Consider the following 21,491-nt stretch of genomic DNA (forward strand, 5'->3'; position numbering starts at 1 on the left):
TAAATTTCTAAAATGGGTTAAATGATTGCTTGAATCTATGTTCTGAATACACAAGTTTAGTAAACTAGTTACCTGAGGACATAGGATGCTTTAAGAATGAGGCACGTACATTGGGTGCAGGGGCAGTTATCCTGCTCTCCTTTGCTTTCATGTGAAGGATACCCACATACACCACAGGGCCACCACAATCCTCTTATCTCACTCAGTGCTTGCTCTGCCAGCACTGAGCTTCCAGGACAGGGGAGCTACTGTTCGATGGTAGAGTGCTGGGGTGACTCTGGCATCAGGACATGATTCCTGAACTGAGGGCACAACAGGAATGACGTAAGAAAATGCTGCCACATTGCTCTCCTAAAACCATGGTGTGGCTATGCCACCAGTTGTATTTATTTTCCTTTTGCCTTTTTCTTCTTGGTTTAGCCAAACACTCAAACCTGACATTCACTGAGGCAGGCATTCCTCAAGGCCTAGGTTTCTGTGATCCCTTCTTCTCAGTAGTGATATTCAATGCCTTGGCCCTGACTGATATGTCCATGCCAAGAGGCTACATGTGCCTATGCCTGGCTGGCCTAGAACTTCCCTCTTCCACATCGATAATACCCCCTCCCACCAGATCTCTGCCATCTCCAACTTGCCAGTTTCAACCATGATCTTCCTGTCCCAGAGTGATACAGCTCTGGCGTGCTCTGGTTTCATTCATCCAACCTCAACCCCAGGATCCCACAAGTCCTCTCTTCAATCCTCAGCTCTGAATTTGTCCACCAAGCTGCAGCTCCACTGCTGTCCCATGGTTCTGTTGTACCTCTACTGTCATCCAATTTCCACCTGGGCCTTTGCCATCACTTCTAACACCACCATGGGGGTACTGAGGTGCCATCGAGTTCTTAACAGAATATTTTGTGGGCATCATTCCCCCATTCCAAGGTCTGGAATGCTCTGTAGGATCGAGGATATCCACAGAAATATTTCTTTGAATGCAATTGTGATGACTCGTACAAAGTATCATTGCAAGTGCAGGGATCTAGGGAGGGAACTGGCGAGCTCTCGGCAGCCACAGCGACCTAGCCACTGCTATAAAGCTAAGTGCTCAAACCCTTGTCCTTGTCCCACAATGTCTGCTTTATGGATCAGTGTGAGTGGCTACCACTTTAGACTGATCTTGTAACACCCTGCTCCCCACTTCAAATTCCTCAACCACACTGTCCTTGTACTGGAATATTATCCAGACACAACCCCTGCGCTCCACATTACCCCAGAGGATTTCTAGTCCTCCTGTGAGTGGCAATGCAAAGGTTGTTACCTTCTTGGGAATCTTGACCTGGGTAGGTTTGGCTCCTGTGCGATGTGATCTTAAGACAGATCTTCATTTGACTATGCATCAAGACCAACACCAAACTGTTATTTTTGACTGTAATACCTGCCCTTTCCCAAATAATTTGCCCTACCAGAAATAAAGGATCCATATATCTTCACATACACCTCCAAATATGTTGCTGTCCTTGAAAAATAAATATCCATATGAGTTCACAGCTCAGACCCTAAAGTACTTGTAAGGTCCCTGTGAGTATCAGTTACCGAGCAGAAGACAAAATGTGAGCACCCTCCACCGAAATTTGGTCTCCAGTATGACTTGCAGCTGGTCACACAGCAGGGATGGAGACATCTGCAGCCTCTGGCAAGATGAGCTTTCACCTGGGAACCCTCACAGAAATGGCTTTCCTCCTCCAATTTCTTGTGTTAAAGCTAAGGATCCATGCATTGGTTATTACAAGGAGTAACTTGGTTTCCTATGAAACCATTGTCTCCAGGAAGTACCCAGGAAAAGATATGGTGGATGAGAAAGGTATGCATAGCATTCTGAATATCTTGAGAGGAGGGTATTGGTCATCGAGAGGGAAGACATATTCCTGAAAACCATTGTGCTGACAATGGTTTGGCGTGAGGTATCATTACGCTAAACATGCTTCTGGTGATATTGACTGCTGTCTGTATTTGGATGAGCAGAGGAACGTGGAGTGGAAAGAACAATGATTGCAGCTGTGCAGGGACCTTCATCAATGACTGCATGGAAGAGCAAAAACCAAGTCCAGAGGAGGTGAAAACAGCTGTGGCATATTTCCTTATGACACTGATGAAGAATCGGGACTAGTTCTCTTTCGTACATATGGTCCCTCCCTCAGTCTCTCATCCCCGTCTCCCTCTCTTCCCTTCACCCCTCTCTCTGCCTTTGAATTTCAGGAATCTCGTCCTCAGAAGGCTGGAAGATTCAATGGCAGTAGACAAGCAGTGCTGCCAAGTGACATAATTTAGTATCCACTTCTTGGAAGCAGTTTCTTCATTCCTATTCAGTAGCAAGCTTAACTTGATCACCTCCCAGTCAGGTTAACAAGTATGGAGAATGTCTTTGCTCTGTTGTCTCCTCATGCCTGAGGATAGGAGCATAGTGAACCTTCCTGAAGGCTGCCTATGTGAGCCTCCACTGTTCTCTGATTGTATCTCAAGAGTCCAGGACATGCAATCACGGGGCACACAGCACGGTCAACTCTACCTGCAGGCAGAGTTGTGACTCCCATGTCCTCCCTTAGGAATGGCCCACCAGAACTTTCCTTCTTTCATTGATGCTACACTTGCCCAGACTCTTCCAGTACCCCTTTTGCTTTACTTCCTTTATTTCATGTCCTTGCTTTTCCTTGGGTGAGGAGACTCTTTTGTGTAACTCTACAGTTTGCAGCAATCAGATATGCTTATGGGAAGCAGTTTGCACGCACAAATTAAAGGACAGAACTTGTGGAATTGCAGAGTGCAAGAATCCAGGTTGACCATGGTCAGCAGAGGTCATTTGAAGTGTACGACTAGGAACACAGAAGGTAACGGAAAGATCACATTCAAATCACTGAGCTGAAGTAGACCCCGAGTGGTACATCAGGACACCTGAGGTCGAAAGTCAATGGTGGGCCAGGTTGACTTTTAGGCAGTTGTCTAATGTCTAACTGTCAGATGTTGGTACGCAGGAAAGAGCCACCTCAGAGTCCATGAAATCCCCATGCCAAGATTCTTTCATTGTCTTCATAAGCAGGGCAATTTGGTCATGATCTCAGTGCATGTTATGGAACTGAGTGGGTTCTAGGACAGCATGGTAAGACAGTGATTAGTGGGGTGAAGATGAGATAGTGTGAGTGAGGTCTTAGGGTTGAAATCCTTGTAAGTAGAGAAAAAATTTTGCCTTTTAAATTAATGTAAACACCTCTATGAAGTATGGCTATCATTGTCTATTCATTGCAGTAGAGTTGCCTTGTAGTTTTGTCAGAAGTGAGGCAGAAATCAATGTGGTTGTCCATACCTTCCACATGAGCTCTCAGGTGATAGAAAGAGTACCAGCTGCCATGCCAGGATTGCTGTTGATGTGCTATGCCCTGTGCTTAGCTCTTTGAACATGTATCATCTCATGTAACCCCCAGAAGAAGCCTGGGAGGTGGCCCCATGTCGAAGATGAGGGACAGACAAAATAGAATGAATAATCACGGGCTCTCTTTCTTCTCTTCTCACCTCTTGTTACAGTCTGGATTTTCCTGGCTGCACACATTCCTCCTGGCTATCGCCTAGTTATTCCACAAGCCTCCACCTTCACTTTTCCTCCTGGACCCAGGGCTCACTGTGGCCTCCGACTCTAGACACCCATGGATCCGCTGCAGAAATGGGATCCAATGTCGATTTCCATGCCCTCCAGCATGGCCACTGTGACAAGCTCCCAAGAGGCCTCAGCAGGCTCTCAGCCTTCCTCCTCAGAAAAGCTAAGTGTGGGCCTCAATGGCTTGAGCCTCTGCCGTAGCCCTGGCTCTGTTGTCCCTGCTCCTCTGTCAGAGGGGCTGCTCCAACAGCAGGCCCGCGAGAAGAAGGCCTTGTGGCAGCAATACTGGGAAAAGCAGGGCTTTCCTCATAGGAAGAAAGTCTTCCTGAGGCACTCAAGACGCTGGCACCGGGATCACATGGCACCTTACCTGCTTGAAAGGGCTGTCAAAGGCTCTCCCTCAAGCGAAAAAGCTCAGAATCAGCTCCCATGCCAGGACCATGTTCCAAATGTTGCTGGGATGAGTGGAGAGAGGAACACGCCCCACAACCCTCACTCCTGGGAAACGCTGGTGCAGGGCCTCAATGGCCTCACCCTCAGCCTGGGAGCCAGCAGACCCAGCCCCCTGCCAGAGGGGACTGGGGGGCAGCTGGAGCCAGAGCAGATGCTCCCGGTGGACAGGCAGCAGGAAAGCATGAGGATGTTCCAGAGGATGCTCAAGTAGAGGATGGAAGAAGGCTGAGGAGCTGGCTCCCAGAGGATGGAGATGAAAACTGATGCACAGAGTGCAGACGGCCAGCTCAGGGGCCGGGACTCTTCTGCGGTCTAGGCAATCAGTTGCCTTGGATGAGTCCAAACACTTGTGCTATGACCGAATTTGTCCTAGGAAAGGCTTCAACTTTCCTCCTTATGTCTTTTAGCATGCCTTTTTGGGTGTGGTAGTGTGTGTTAGCCTTTACAAAAGAAAAGTGGGAACCAGAGATCCCTGAACGTCCATGTTGTAATTCATACACAAAGAGTTTTCACTCATTTTCCTGGGAATAGAATGCCCCCCACCTTCCTGTTAAAAAAAAACCAACATCATGTGTGTGTATATAGCTCTCTATATATATGTACATATGTATATATAAGACAGATGCATATCTTCTGTATGCCTTCTTAATGTCAGTTTATTGAGTGGCCCACAAAAGGAATTACAGGTATGATAGGTATGATGAGATCCGTGCTCTGGATAGGAGAGACTCATTGACTTGTAGCATTCAAAATTTGGCGTAAAAGAATGCAAGCTTAAAGCAGGTACCAAATGCATTATATTGGGTAGAACATCCAGTAGTGTGAACCTACATAGAAGAAGAGAAGATTCCCTCTTAGCCATACCAAATGCTGGATCGCTGGAAGAATTTCCAATGTGTTCACTCAATTATATTTCTAGCAATGTTGATTTGGAATTACACACCTGTGTATCACACCCCCACCCCACACATGTCTCTTCATCTGATTAATACATAATTGAAGGACACCCAGGCAGGTCAGCAAAGGCATAGTTTCATGTAGAAGAGAAAGCAAAGAGGCAAGCTTGACTATGGAAAGGCTCAGGAGGGGGTATGGACTATACTGCAGGAGGGTCCGCGTGGAATCGTCATAGTGCCTGACATTGCTGGTCAATATTGTTATCACCAGATTTGGTGATCATGGTGAATTTGTGTGGGGACTGTCTTCATGACTTTTCCAGTAATGCCACTATAAATATCCATGACCTGGGTATGCCCATGTTATAGACTGGAAGCTGGGGAGGCCACTTTGCCCTCAAGTTTGCTGTTACTGGTCAAGATCCAGCAGTCGCAAGTTTCTATGTGTTTATTAGTTATCAGCTTATTATTGGGAGTCTGTACACTCTGTTCTTCTTAGCTGCTAAAAGCCTCTGATGATGATGGCGAGGGCAGAATGTACCCCTTGTTGAACTGATCAGAGGACCAGCCTTTCAGCTGCCTATATGCCACACAAGTGGGGTTGGGTGGATGTGGCCTTATTCAAATGAGGATGTGGCTCATTGCTCCAGGCTGCTGCCTAGCAACCACTCTGCAGCAGCCAGTGTGTAGCTTTGGAATGATAGAGGAAGCTATTGAAGGTCTGAAAACACATCCCTGCCAGCCATTATGGGGTGCCCTGGCAGTTTTGAGGGCAAAGGCATCCTGGCAGGGTAAAACTTGTTCCTGGCCATTTAACCATGAGAGGCAGAGCCTGCTGTGTACTGGGAAACAAGGAGAGAATCTTTGAGATGTGTTACTTGCTTTACTGTTTGTCCTTCCTTCTCACATGCCCTGTGACCTGCAGTCCCTGGACAGTGCACCTGTATCTCTGTCTGATCAGAGGGATGTGTCAGGGTGTACAAGTTATTTTCACTTGCCTGACATTGAACTGATTTGCTCTACTCAAGTCTGTGGCGTCCTGTTCTGCTTGAACCAGACAGCTTGAAATGCCCTGTTCCAAATGTGTAAACATGTTCTCTTCTATGATCACCTGCCTCCTGTTGTTAATGTGGACTGGGATGTCACCATGTGGTTTTGTCTGAGACTTTGAGAGATGAAGAAAATGTGTAGTGGTCTCCACCCTAACTCAGGGGGCAACTTTTTTTTTCTTCACATTCTGGGTTTTGTAACACATCTTCTCAGTCCCCCGACTGACTAGGTGATGACCCAAATTGTCAATATAGTTCAGTTTGCATGCTTTCTTTTCAATGATTTCTCCCCTTGGCACAGCAATGGCCATGTTTTTCCTTTTCCACAGTGGATCTCCTGTAGTAGGTGCTGTGTTTTCTTCTGGTCACATTTACCCCTCCCTGATTCCTCACCTACCTGTAGGTCTTCCTGTTATCCCCTCTGCATCCAGCATCAGCACATGCTGCCCTTTAGAATACACAATGGTAAAGTTTCAAAGTCAGTGACAGAGCAGGATGGAGGTCATTGAACCATTCGCTCTAAGATCCACCTCCCTGGAGATTCCAGTGACTCACTTCAATCAACTACAGGATGTGCTGTGACTCTCTTGGCATGCTGGATACAGGACCTTCTGACAAGAGGGCCCAGGCTCAGCTGCCAGCCCCACTGCCCCATACCCTGTAAAAGTTCATGCCCTATATGGATAACAACACTGTGTTCTTGGCCAAGGACTCTCAGAGTCATCTAAGTGGTCACTGGAGTCGGCACCCATGATCCTTGCTTCCCCTAGAGGTGGTCTTTTGTGGGGACCCTTTACTTTGCCCTCAGTTATTCAAGTCCTGCTGGTGCCCTCAGTTGACCATGACTACTGATTCATCGCCTTTATCTCCTTCATACAATTATACGTGTGCAGTGGATGACTGAGTGTCTGTGTGTGTGTGTGTGACTGTGGGCCCTCATGCCTGTGTGGGTGGAGGTCCGAGGTTGGCTCTGGGCGTGTTACTCTATTGCTCTCCATCATTGTAGTGAGCCAGACAGGATCGCCATTACAAGATGGCGCCGACATCCTGTCTTGTTGGAAATAAACAACTCCATATTTGGCTATGCCTTTGAGAGCTGCGTGTCCCCCGCTTCCTGCATGCGTGGTGGATGAGGATCCTTGAGCCTATCCCAATGCGGTCTGGTGTCAGCTGTTGGTGGCAGCCAATCACAGGGCGACCCGTGTGCCAATTCCCTATTTAAGCAGCTGCCTCAGTGCCCTTCGCCCCTTTGCTTCATGCTCTCCCTGCCCTTCCCTTCCTGCCCCTCATTTCCTGCCCCTTTCGTTTCCTGCTCCCCATCAATCAAGGGCACTCCAGTAAAGCGTGATCTGAGTGTGGTGCTTGTTCTTTCTCGCCGGTCGAGAAGTCCGCCACACATCATGTGTTCTGAGACAGTTGTATTGTAGGATCCTAGAACTCACCAGTGTGTCTCAATCAGGCCAATAGCCAGCCCCAGGAATCCTCTTCTCTCTGTCTATCAGCCTTAGGATTGTGGGAGTGCCCCGCCAGGCTACCTTTTGAGTGTGTGCTCAGGGATCCAACCTCAGAAGTTCTTGCCCTTGCGCCAGACACTTTACCAGCCCCTTGGCTCCCCAGCCCGAAGCCATAAACTTTTTATTAATTGCATTCTACCTCACATAATAGTAGCCCTTTCCCGAGTAATGGCACCCTGAACCACAGTGTACTCCCCCTGCCTGCCTCACCCTCTCTGGTGGGCAGTTTCCTGGATGATCAGATCAGGATGTGTTTCTCACACTCACAAGGTAGCAGGCAGCATCTTCATGAGCACTTTCGAGCATCTTAGGTGTGTGGTGCTTCTGCTGTCAAACCCTCACGCATGTTTTAAACTCTGGTGCTACAAGAGAGACTCTAATTATGCCTTGATTGCAGTTGTCATGGTGATGCGATTGGAATACCTTTCATCAATGCATCATGATTTACCTCTAGGTCTGTGTCGTGCCACCCTCTCCCATCCCTTGTGAAATAGACAGACATTTTCCCCCACCCCACCATTTTCATTTTCTCTCAAGAGAGGTTGGGGGACATGTTCTCAAATGTCATGACTCAGCTTGAGGCCCTGTGAGGACTCTGGACAGGAGGTGGTGGCAGAGGTGTTTTTAAATCTCATCCTGAAACGACTGTGCCAGAAGAAATCAATAACCTGTGAGAAAAAGTGATTTTTCTGACAGGGCGGAGTGTGTGGTTGCCTAGGTTACCTGGTGAGAGAGAAAGAGCCAGGGCAGAGGGAGATTGTCACATGAGCAGCCTCATTCTACAGGATGCAGCCCTAAAGCCAGAGTGTCGAGGGACATGCTCAGTATTTCAGTGCCTTCTCAACATTAGCAGCTTCCTGAAGGGTTCTGAGCCTGTTTGTGAGATGCAAAGACAAGGAGGACAAGGACACAGGCTCTGGCCACAAGCTACAGGAACATTGGATTTTCAGCGAGGGTGTGCAGATGGGGCAGTCCCTCTCCTTCTGGTGGTAACAAGGAGAAGGGGCTGTGAACACCTATGTGGCCATTTAACCATTAGACAGATGCTATGATTTCTATATCAGCCATCTTGTTAATGTTGCATGTTCTGGGTACATTCACACAAGCAGTGAAATGTAACATCACTTAGAACCCATGGAATTCTCAATACTGCATACAGCACCTGTCTTGTCTATCTGTCTATCTATCTATCTATCTATCTATCTATCTATCTATCTATCTATCTATCTATCCATCTATCTATCTATCTATCTGTCATCTATCTATTTGTAGGGTACAGGACAGAGGGAATTGTGACATTTCACACACCACATATTTACTTGGATAATGTCATTCTAAGTGAGTTTTACTATATATAAATACATATGTGCATACACACATGAACACATATATGCATGTAAATATTGTCTTCAGTGTTCATAGCTGCATTCCATGTAAAATCACTAACAGATGTGCCCTGAGATTTGACCCCAAAAGCCTGAACAATGGATTCCAAACAGAATCCCAACATGGAGCTTGAGAATTACAATGCCTGCTGAAGGTATGTCCCCAAATCCAGATAAAACAGGAAAAGAGAAATGGGCTGCCATTCCCATAGTTAACTGACTTAGGTGGAAGTTATGACAAGGATGAAGAGGCACCATGCAGCTGCCTGTCAAGGAATGGATCAAGAACATGGTGAATGCCCCTGATCTGTAGCATTCCATCCTGCCTGATCAGCATCATGGGCCAAATCCTGCCCCATTCATAAGTCTGAGCTAGTCAAACCTACAGGAGCACACTTCATGTGGCAACCAACACAGTGTACACGGGACCAAATGTGAATATCAAGCTCTGAGAGAAGAGAAGTCGGAACAAGCTTAAAGGGTGTGAAATTTAGTCGGTTGTGTAGGGGAACCCAGACATTCTGCCTTCAGTTTCCATTATGTTTTGTTTTTGTTTTGAGCTAAACAGTGTAGTTATGGCTGTCTCAGCATTCATAAGTAGACCAGAGTGAAAGAAATTTCACAGAGATTTCTCTGCCTCCATGTCTTGTATGCTGGGATTACAGGTGAGATCTACCACGCCCAGCCCTGTCTCCCATTCTCCATGTCTACCTTGTTGGTTGAGAGGAAACAGCCATGAGTAAGACTTTTCGATGGGTTCTGTAACTACTATCGTGGTCTGAATGAGAATGCCCCCATTACCTCATAGAGAGTGGTATTTTTGGATGTGTGGCCTTGTTGGAAGATGCATTTCACTTGGTGTTGGGCTTTGAGATCTGAGAATCTCAAGCCAGGCCTAGTGGCTTACCTCTTCCTGACAATAATGGACTTAACCTCTGACATGTAAGGCTGCCAAATTAATGTTTTGTTTTCTTTTTTTTTTTTTTATTTTTTTGGTAAGGGTTGCCATGGTTCTGGTGTCTCTTCACAGCTATAAAATCCTAGCTGACACACTTAGAGACACTAATCTTTCCATGCAACTATCTCCATTTCTAGTGAGTTCTCATGGTAGGCCCTATGTTGCTGTGTACCTGCAGCACAGGACACATCCCAAATACCCACTGGGCAGATGGGGCTCCATAGGTGTTGGTGATGTCATTCGAAAGAGTTTCCTCATGGGGATACAGATTTTCTTACTTTCTCAGTGGTGGCCTTCCACATGTCTGTGCACTGCTGGTTTACTGACACTAGTCTGTAAATCAAGTCAAAATGTTGATGTTAGGGGAGGCTGGTCAGAATGCTCCACAAACTGCAGACCTCATGGGGTTTCCTTGCTTTGGGATGATTGTGAATGTAATACAGATGAAATTGTTGGAGGGAAAAGACTCTCCTTCCTGAAGACATTCATCAGTTTTCAGGGCCATGTGGGCATTATGGACCAAAAACACAGATCCCAGGAGAAAGGACCAAGAAAGAAATGCTGATTTGAGTCCTTCAAAGCAGCTATTCTGCTGCTATAAAAGGCACCCTTCTAGCCAGACAGTGAATTCCCATACCCACGCACCTCTAGTAATATGGTTGGCTTTCTGAGCTCATATCCTCACTGTCCAAATGTCACTGCTGCTGGCCTGATTGGCATCTTTTTCTAGCAGCGATGAAGGGAGTCCTCTGAAAGAGTTAGCCACATGCTCATCTGTGGGCAGACTTGTCCCCATAGGCCACAGAATGTGTAGCTGCCTCCAGATAGTTTGAAGAATGAGGAATGATAGGTTTACAGCAAGGGACCTCAACATCTCTTGTCTTGCCTAGCTCTCTTGCTTGTGAGGGACATGGAATGCATTTTCATTCAGTCTAGTCAGCTGAAGGGATACAAGAAAGAACATCACATTTTAAAGTTCCTATGCACAGCATAGGAAGAGGTGGCTCACCAACATGTGGATCTTGGGGTTTCTCTCAGGCTTTGGGCCCATTTTCTTCTTTCTTGCCTCAGTACTTGACTGAGGAAAGGCATTGGGTGGAGCAAGCGACACTGTCCAAGCTGGGTTACTCCCATACCTAGGCTCCTGGACACCTGGTTATGGTGTCTCTCCTGGGTTTTCTGAACCCATGTGCTTTCCATAATATAATTTCCAATTTTCATGAGTTTATTCTTGCATTTCAAAAGTGTGCCTGTGTTTGTGCGTGTTCACACATGCACAAGCCATGGCATACATGTGGGAATATTAGAGAATTTCACGGGTTTCTCTAATCATCCGTCTATCACATGGCTTCATGGAACTGTACTCATGTCAAAGGGCTTGGGCACACATTGCTTTATCCTCTGCTGTTTTATGTTCTCAGATTTTCATGTGTTTTCTTTTCTAGAATTCCTCTGCTCAGTGAGCATCACAGGAAAGCTTTGTCCTGTGGACTTGAGAAATATCTTGTGACTGGTAATGCACTGTCATTAATATCGCTTGATGAAGAGACTCGCTCCTAGTGATACTTTAATACTGAATGACTACACTGCATACCTCATTCAAATGTTTATTTCAGTCACGATTTTGGTGTCTGAGAGCCCAAGCAGCAAAGCTTCAGTGCTTTGTAGGCGTACATATGACAGGGTGACAGCAGACTTAGTTGAGAAAGGAAATGAGAGAGACGCCGAGAAAAAAGCCTATCAAAAACCTATAAAATTTTCATCATTACTTCTTTGAGATTTTCATACAATTGATTTCATCATATTCCCCTCACTTACCCCCACCCAGCCTTCCACATTCCCCTACATTTATTGCATTTTTTTTTTCCTTTTTAAGCCATTACAGATCACTTTGTGCTGCCTGAATTTATTTGGGTGCATGATCATCCAAGAGCATCTGCATATATGAACTCCCAGCAGTTCAGACAGCAAACACAAGACCTGGGCAGGCTCAGGCCAATTCTGTGAAATGGCCTTTAGAAGAGTCTGGGGAGTTATCTCATTAACCATTGGTGCTGTGGCACAAACATGAATGCCTGAGTTTAGTGTGAAAAGCCAGGCATGGCGACTTGCCCCCAGGACCCTAGCTCTGCTGAGGTGCAGAGTGGTGGGAGCGTCGATTGGGATCACTGTTCAACAAATCCAGGCTCATCTTGAGCTTCAGTCCAACAGAAAGGCTCCCCAAGAACAAGGTGGCCAATTCCTGAAGTGTGTGTGGAAGTCAAATCAATACACACTTCATTATGGGCATGAAAAGAAACATATCTGCTCACATAGGACATCCACAGGAAGAACACAGACATACATTAAGCACCTTCTGAAGGTATACGATAATCAACTTCCCATCTTCCCCCACAGCCCCACCTCTATGCATTGCACCAAGTTTTTTGCTGTTTCTCAGAGAACAACACTTCTGTTCTATGAGCATTAGTTGACACCCTCATCCATAGCCACCACTTCTGTATGATATATGGGATTCATGGAGAACATACATGTCAATGAGACAGAGAAAGACCAGATCCAAATAAAAGGGAAAGCCTGTTCCTCTCCAGTCCTTCAGCTCTTCTTTGAGGTGACCCAGTGTTTTGTAGCATCTTATTTAAACAACTAAGAGACTAATCCCTAATGACTCCTGGACTCTCTTATCAAATGGTCAGTCTCAGGAGGGGCATATAATCTTTTAAGTCCAATAATCCAGATTACAGCAGTGTACCTCAAGTCAGAGCTCAGGAGTTCCCTTTGCCTCTTTGTGCAAAAAACAACTTCCCATTTGCAGTGGACAGCCCCTGGCCATGCTGACCATTGCTGGGACCTGAAGGCAAAGGTCAAGGAGGATCATTAGAGTCCCCAGGGTACTGAGCTCGTTTTCTTCTTGCTGGGACCTGCCCATATATTACAGTGTGTTGTGGGGACATTGACAACTCATCCAGGGCAAAGGGACATGTATCCTCAGACTCCCCCTCTCTGCTCTTGCCTCACTCCTTTTCCCAGGCTAGCTAGCCCTTGCTGTCTGTCTTCAGAAGAGGAGGGAGCAGAATGCATGGCTAGCATGCTGGTTCCCCTGCCATTTTCCCTTCCCAGCCAAGCTTCCTGATCCAAGAGACCCAGAATTAGCCACCAGGATTTTGTCCTTCCCTAGGCCATTGGGTACACATTTTTTTCATATCTAATCTGTGACTGAAGAAGTCCTACTTTTCCTGGGTTCCTTAGAAAATGTACTCTTCCAGGAACCTGTGTGGTGAGACTGGTTATCACTACTACCAAATAGAAACATCTTGTTTTTATCCTGATGGCCCCCCTCAGTAAGAGTATATTGTACTTCTGTTAGGAGCCAGTTTTTTTTTTTTTTTTTTTTGTTCTAGAAACCTCTACAGCACTACTCCACTCCAAGTTATATTTTACAAATCTGGTCCCATTTTGATGTCCAGAGTCTGAGAAAAGAAAGAAATAAGTACTTTCCTTTGGGCCAAAGTTTGTCCAAAATTTGTCCCAGCCTTCTAGTAACAGGCCTCAACTGCGCTTCAGTTCCACTTCATCTGTTGTAATTGCGACGTGTCTCTGAGTTTTCCCATATTCACATATCCGTAGTCTAGGAACAGGATTCTCAGGAATGAGAAATGCCATATATATGTCATCAGGTTGCCCACAGTCCCCCTTTTTCCAACAGGTAGCCCTACACGATGTCTATATAATGACACATTTGTTGTGCTCCCATGATTCCCTGCTCACCTTTTTTTTTTTTTTTGGCAGACCTCCCTATTGCCCAGCAAGTCTTTTGTCCATCTGTCCCTGGGCTTCCTCCACTTTCTCACCTCCCTCAGAACAGAGCTCACTTAGTGTTCCCCCTTCCTACAATGATGAACTCCTTCCTTCACAAATTTGCTGAGAAACATGCAGAAGTCAGGGCATATGTAAATCCCCCCATGAATACAGCCTTACGTTTGCTGGGTGCCTAAATGGGTTTTTGGTATACTCTAGGTACAGGATGCTGTGACTGACCTGTTCTGAAGAGCATCCATACTAGGATCTCTCCACCTTCCCCAGTACATCCTTGGAGCTCAATGTGGCCTTTAAGTAAATACAAGATGTCTACAGCATCCTGAGTATTTGCTGCACACATTAGGAAGGGTCCCTTTTCTTACCTTTATCATGCACCTGGGCTGGTGAGAGTCATACTACCACTGGTCCAGGCTCTAGCACTGTGCTTGAGAGAATGTCCCATGAGTGACATCTGGACAATGAAGTAGAAGAGAATGGAGAAGTGACTCCTTGACAGGATCTGGATATTTGTCCAGCAGGTTGCACATTTGTGGTCCAAAGCCTTTCAAACTCATACTGAGCCTGATTTCACAGTCATGATTCCTTCAGCCTTCTGTATGTTCCATTCACAAAGCTCATCCCACTTGTTTTCAGGCTAATTCTGAGGATGTACAGTGTGGCTTGTGTAACTGTAACAAAACCCAAAAATAGCCCAGGAAGTGCTGTGAGCATAGTAAAATGCAGATGGCCTGGCACTTGGCAGCAGCATGTACCACTCTTGCACAGGACTGGGGATTAATTGCAGAAGGCCTCTTGGAGCACCCCACAAATGCAAAAAACCTATGACCTCCAGACAATCACATGCCCTTTTATGGCCTCCAGTCCCTTACAAGAAGACACACACACACACACACACACACACACACACACACACACACACACATTGAAATACAGCTTTTTAAAAAAATCTTTTTGAGGGGGCTGGAGAGATGGCTCAGTGGTTAAGAGCATTGCCTGCTCTTCCAAAGGTCCTGAGTTCAATTCCCAGCAACCACATGGTGGCTCACAACCATCTGTAATGAGGTCTGGTATCCTCTTCGGCCTGCAGGCATACACACAAACAGAATATTGTATACACAATAAGTAAATAAATAAATATTTAAAAAAATCTTTTTGATTCAGTAAGTGTCTAATTATCCACCGTCCTTATCTACACAGTTTTTTTGTTCTGTGGAAAATAAATTCCTTTCTCATATAATATATATTGATTATGGTTTTCCCTCCTTCTGCTCCTACCATTTCCTCCAATGCTTCCCTCCCCTTCAGACCCACTCTTTTTTGTCTCTCATTAGAAAAGATCAGCCTATAAACAGATAAAAAGAAAGCAACAAAGAAACTAGGATAGAGACAAATCTATTATGTCCAAGATGGACATGGCAGTCCAACATGAGAAGAGTCCCGACAGCAAGCACAATGTTCAGAGACCCCCTTGTTCTCACAGTCAGAAGTCCCACATAAATACTAAGCCTTCTGGATATCTGTAACATATATTCAACAGACCTAGTATAGATTCCGGTCGGACTTGTGCAGGCTCACTAGTCTCCGTGAGCTCATATGCACCTTGCTTAATTTTCTGCTAGTGTCTCCCATTCCCTCTGGTTCTACGCTCTTTAACCTCCTCATCCATGGGATTTCCTGGGCTCTGGTGGAAGAGTTTTGGTGGAGACCTCTAATTTAGGCTCTCTCTCTCTCCATATAACATCTCGCTGTGGAACTCTGCATCTGTTCCCATGTGCTGTTGGAAGAAGCCTCTAGTGACTGGATAAGGCACTGATTAGTGAGCAGAGCAGAATATCATTAAGGAATATTTCAATGATTTTCCTTAAGAGTAGTGGTGTTTGGTCTCCCCTAGGTCTCTGGACTATCTCATCTCTCGTTCTTGGTTAGCCATGTAGTGTCAGCTATGGATTATTTCTCGTGTAGTGGGCCTTAGGACCATAAATCAGACATTGATTGGCTACTTGGCCATTTTCTGTTCCACCATTGGATATTTGGCAGGCAGGACGGATTGTAGGTCAGAGGTTTTGTGCATGCCTTGTGTCTACATTTCTCTTTCCTTAGCCTGCAGGGTACTTTCCCACACCAAAGACACTAGCACACAGTGGCATCAGTTTCTTATAGGCAGCATTTCAGATTCTCCAGGTTCATTGAGTTGTGTGGGTATTATCCTCAGCAATGGGGCCCCACTGTCAGTTTTCAGAGCGCAACCCTTTGTCTTAGAAACAGTCTAGGTTGAGGATTTCCATCATGCCCTCTTTGCCAAGGACTGAACTGAATGCAAAGCAGTCCCACCACTGGAAGCCTTGGCTGGCTTCAAAAATGGCCAGTAAGACTCAATATCCATCTGCCATTGCTAGGAGTCACTATTAGAAAGACCTTCATAGATTCCAAGAAGTTTTCAGTGCACTAGATTTCCACACCAATCCCCAAATGCCATCAATTTCAACCTTCTCTCTTCACAATCTCTCCCTCCTCCACATCACCCCCACCTAATTCTCCACCCCATTACCATCCCCATCTTCTCCCAGTCTGTCCTTAACATCTATATTTCACTTTTTCCCAGAGCTTCATGCAACCCCACCAACCCTTGGTTCTAAGGATTGTTGCTTGGTTATCATTTGCCTTTCTCTCTCTCTCTCTCTTTCTCTTTCTCTCTTTCTCTCTCTCTCTCTCTCTCTCTCTCTCTCTCTCTCTCCCTCCCTCCCTCCCTCCCTCCCTCCCTCCCCCCCCCCCCTCTCTCTCTCTCTCTCTCTCTCTCTCTCTCTCTCTCTCTCTTTCTACTTTTTTTTTTCTGAGAGAAGATCTCATCATGTAGCTCTGACTGTCCTTGAACTCATTATGCAGGCTAGGCTGGCCTGGAATGCACAGAGATCTGTCTGTCTCCCTCATGGTGGCAATGAAAACTTTTTCAACCATCCTCCACAGGTTATCATTTACTTAAAGGATAATTTACACCTTTACGTGTGCACCTACTATATTTCTTTTTCTGGGTGTGGGTTTCCACACTCGGGTGATTTTTCTTCTATATCTACCCATTTGTCGGTCAATTTCATGTCTCTAAAAAGCTGAGTAATGTGCCATTGTGTAATTGTATCTTGTTATTATTATCCATTCTTCTTTTAACAGACATATACCTTGGTTCCAGTTTCTGGCTATTATGAATAGAATAGCAATGAACATGTTTGAGGAAGTCTCCCTGAGGCAGAAAGAAGAATCCTTTGGGTATATGTTCAAGAGTGTTATAACGAGTTCTTGATGTAGGTTGAGTTCCAATTTTCTGATGAACTGGCATATTGATTTCCATAGTGATAGTGGAAGTGTGCACTCCCACCAGCAATGGAGGAGAGTTCCGCTTGCTCCATATTCTTCACAGCATGAGTTGTTATTTGCGGGGATTTCATTAATTTTTTTCATTTATTTGACATAAGAACCACATTTTCTGCTCCTTCCTCTCCTCTTTTCCCTTCTCCCACTTCCTACCCACCCCATCCACTTCTCTCATATGGTGGACAACCTTGAGAGATTTTTTATCTGTGAAACCATCCCTTCATCTCTGGGATGAAGCCCTTTGATCATAGTGAATGTGGTTTTTTTCAGATGTTCTTGGATTCTGCTTGCCAATATTTTATTATATTTGCATCAAAGTTCATGAGGGACATTGGTGTATAATTCTCTTTCTTTGTTTCATCTTTGTGTGGTTTGGGTATCAGGGTAGCTGTAGCTTCATAAAAAGAATTTGACAATGTTCCTTCTCTTTCTATTATGTGGAACTAATTATGGAGTATTGTTATTAGTTCTTCTTTGAAATTCTGGTAGATTTCTTTGCTGAAACCATCTAGCCCTATTTTTCTCTTTTTTTTTGGGGGGGGGGGGGCTTCAACGGCTGATTCTCTTTCTTTAGGGGCTGTAGATATCCTTAAATTGTTTATCTGGTCTTATTTAATTTTGGTATGTGGTACTTATCCTGAAAATTGTCCTTTTCTTTCAGATTTTACAATTTTATAAAGTACAGGTTTTTTTTTAAAGAACTCACTCTTCATTTCATTGATTCTTTGTAGTGTTCTTTTTCTTTCTACTTGCTTGATTTCAGCCCTCAATTTGATTATTTCCTGCCATCTATTCCTCATGGGTGACTTTGATTCTTTTTTTTTTTTCTAGAGCTTTCAGGTGTTTTGTTAAATCATTAGTGTGAAATTTTTCCAAATTCCCTTTGAAAAAAAATCCATTTTTAAATTTATTTTTCCATTAAAAATTACACTTCCTCCCCCCCTTTCATTCCCCTCCGGCTCCCCCAGTTACCCTCCTCCCTCCACCTCTCTCCTTAAGAGAGAACAGGCTACCCTGCCCTGTGGGACTTCCACGACCCTCCCTGCTCCATCCAGGCCTAGGAAGATGTGCATCCAAATAGACTAGGGTCCCAAAAAGCCAGAACATGCAGTAGAAACAGGTCCTAGTGCTGTTATCATGGCTTCTCAGTCTGCCCCCCCCCCCTTGGCAGCCACATCCAGAGAGTACGGTTTGATCACAGGCTCATTTAGCTGGCCTTGGTGAGCTCCCATTAGATCAGGCACGCTGTCTCATTGGGTGGACCAACCCCTCCTGGTCCTGACTTCCTTGCTCATCTTCTCCCTACTTCTGCTCTTCAACTCGATTTTGGCAGCTCAGTTTGTTGCTCTGATGAGGGTCTCTGTCTCTATCTCCATCTGTTGCAGGACAAAGATTATATGGTGGTATTGGAGATAATCATCAGTGTGATAGTGGGGCGAGGCCAGTTCAGGCACCCTCTTTTCTGCCGCCCAAGGACCTAGCTGGGGACATCCCTGTGGACACCTGGGATCCCCTCTAGAGCCAAGTCTCTTGCCAACCCTAAAAAGGCTCCCTTAATGTAGATATCTTCTTCCCTGCTCCTATATCCACCCTTTTTCCATCTCCACCCTCCCACTCCCCCAAGCTCTCCCCAGTCACAGTGGTGAGTGCAAGGGAGAAGGAAAAAAATCCATTTTTTTAAAAAAATTTCATTTTACATTCCAACCAAATTTCTCCCTTCCACCCCTCCTCTTACTCCCTTAATTACCCCGCATCCGTGCCCCATTCACACCTAGCAACAGGTAAGGACTCCCATGGGGAATCAACATAGTCTGGAATGTTATGTTGGGGCAGCACAAAGTCCTTCCCATCTGCATTAAGATTTTAAACTTTTTATTCATTTTATATACCCACCACAGTTCCCCCTCCCTAACCTCCTCCTATTCCCTCCCACTTCCCACCCCCAACCCCCAATAGGCATCCCAGAAAATGTAAGGCTTCCTATGCGAAGTCAAGGAAGCCTGGCATATGAAGTTGAGGCAGGACCAAGGCCCTTCCCCTACATCAAGCCTGAACAAGGCATTTCCCCATAGGGAGTGGGCTCCAAAAAAGCTAGCTCATGCACCAGGGATAGATCCTGGTCTCAATGCCAGGGATCTTACAATCAGACAAAGTCATACAACTGTTGTTCACTTATAGAGGGTGTAGCTCTGTCCCATTCAGGCTCCCTGGTAGTGATATTTTGCTTGTGTCTTAACAAATAAAGCCTGAACATCAGAGTACAGAGCTAAGCCACTAGAGGCCAAGGAGTGGTGGCATACCCTTTAATCCCAGGATTTGGGAGAGAGAGGCAGAAGGATCTCTATTAGTTGAAGGCCACCCTGTCCTAGAAGAGACTGAATTTCTCTAAAAGAGAAACAGAGCTCACACAAAGGTGATCTCAGCACTTGGGATCCCACCTTTTCAGCCCCAGCACTAGGGAGGTGGAGACAGGAGTGACATGACTGGGTGGAGAGAGGAATATAAGGCAGGAGGAGACAGGAATTCAGGGCAGTCTGAAGCAGTCTGAGTTCAGTCTGAGGATTGTCCTTTTGGTCTGAGCATTGGTAGAGGTAACAACTCTGCTGTGACTGCCCATTCTGCTTCTCTGACCCTTCAGCTTTCATCCCTCATAGCTGACTCTGTGTTTTCATTATTAATACCAATTAGAATCCATACTACACTTCCCATATGTTGATCCAGAGTCCATGAGGTCCCAGGAGATTGGGTCTGCTGTCTGTGGGATTCCCTGTCTCGATCTCGACCTTGCCTTGCACATAAAACCCTCGTCCCTTTCTTCGATTGGACTTCCTGAACTTGGCCCAGTGGCTTGTCTGTGGATCTCTGCATCTGCTTCCATCAGTTACTGGATGACGGTTCTATAGTGATAATTGTGGTAGTCACCAATCTGTTTACAGGAAAAGACCAGTTTAGGCATTCACTCCACTGCTGGCAGGAGTCTTAGCTGGGGTCACCCTGTGGATTCCTGGGGATTTCCCTAGCACCAGGTTTCTCTCTAACCCCATAATGGCTTCATCTATTGAGATGTCTCTTTCATTGCTCTTCAAGTAGTCCATCCCTCCCACTACTTGCCCATCTGGTTCCCTCCTGTTCTCATCCCCCATACCCTCCACTCTACCACTGGCCACCGGTTTACCCAGGAGATCTCATCTATTTCCCAGTCCTACTCAATCCATTTTTCTCTATTAGGGTCCTGCTTGCATCCTACCTTCTCTGAGGCTGAGGATTGTAGCCTTATTATTCTTTGCATTACATCTCTAATATCCACTTGTGAGTTAGTATATACACTGTTTGTATTTCTGGGCCGGGTTACCTCACTCAGGAAGATTTTTTTCAAGTTCTATCCGTTTGCCTGTCAATTTCATGATGTGATTGTTTTCAACAACTTAGTAATACTCCATGGTATAAATGTGTCCCATTTTCTTTATCCATTCTTCTTTTGAGGGACATCTAGGTTGTTTCTAGCTTCTGTCTATTGTGCCACAATTACAATAAGCATTGCTGAGCAAATATCCATGTGGTATGGTTGAGCATCCTTTGGGTAAATGCCCAAGTGTGGTATTGCTGAGTCTTGAGGTAGACTGACTCCAATTTTTTCTGAGAAACTTCCATAGCGATTTCTAAAGTGGGTGCACAAGTTTGCAGCCCCCAGAGGCTCAAGTATCACCAGCACCTATTGGAGGAAGTGATGAGGGACTAATCTCCTGCCTGGATATCCCCACTCTCTAGGCCCTAGGCCCCAGGGTACAGCCCATCATCATTCCTCTCCCCTTGTAGCCCCATTAACCTGTCAGCACTTAATACTCCTGCAGGCAGTGTGCACTGCCTCCCCTGCCACACTTTGTACTCTGCATCCTGTAAATCCCAGTGTGCTCCCCCCAAGACATGGAACTAAGCATCTGCCTCCCAGCCATCCACCAGGGCATCAGCAAACCGCAGATACACAGACACAATTTGCATTTATTAAGGGGGTGTGGCTACCAGGACACAGGATCTACCTGCACAGATTGGTGAAAGAGCCACATGCAATGCCTGCTGGTGTTGGAGGCTGGGATATGGGGATGAATTTAGGGAGGGAGCCTTGGAGAAGGAGGTCTTTAAGATGCTTTGGGTATAAGGTCAGAGAGGAGAGGGGAGCACAGCAGGTGTCCAGCTACAGATCTGGGGATGAGCCTGGTGGAATCAGATCCCAGGAGCAGGAGTAGAGGTGTGTGTCTGCCTTCATTGTACTTGTTGGCCTGGGAGGAGATGTCCTTGGGTTATCAGCAGTGTGTGTTGGAGATGGGCTGTAGACCAAAGGATCAAGTGTAGGGATTGAGGTTAGAAGTGTAAGAGTTGAAGGCAACACAGTAGATGGGTCAGGGAGCAGGGAAGGTAGTGATGG

The 21,491-nt window shown here is 45.8% G+C and overlaps 2 protein-coding genes across 9 annotated transcripts in view; both read left to right on the forward strand.

The window, feature by feature from the left end:
• LOC121445004 (protein FAM156A/FAM156B-like) overlaps positions 1-6,085 on the forward strand; it is an 85,934-nt gene extending 79,849 nt beyond the window's left edge. For all 6 annotated transcript variants that reach the window (XM_041646970.1, XM_041646971.1, XM_041646967.1 and 3 more), the window contains one exon: positions 3,559-6,085. In XM_041646970.1, the coding sequence (XP_041502904.1) occupies positions 3,678-4,292 (615 nt within the window). In that variant the 5' untranslated portion in view covers positions 3,559-3,677 and the 3' untranslated portion in view covers positions 4,293-6,085. The remainder of the gene's footprint in view (positions 1-3,558) is intronic.
• LOC121445005 (protein FAM104A-like) overlaps positions 1-21,491 on the forward strand; it is a 120,435-nt gene that overhangs the window by 79,894 nt on the left and 19,050 nt on the right. The window lies entirely within an intron of this gene.

The sequence above is a fragment of the Microtus oregoni genome, unplaced genomic scaffold (genome assembly GCF_018167655.1).
Source record: "Microtus oregoni isolate MIOR12 unplaced genomic scaffold, Mior012 000153F_000, whole genome shotgun sequence".
Lineage (NCBI taxonomy): Eukaryota > Metazoa > Chordata > Mammalia > Rodentia > Cricetidae > Microtus > Microtus oregoni.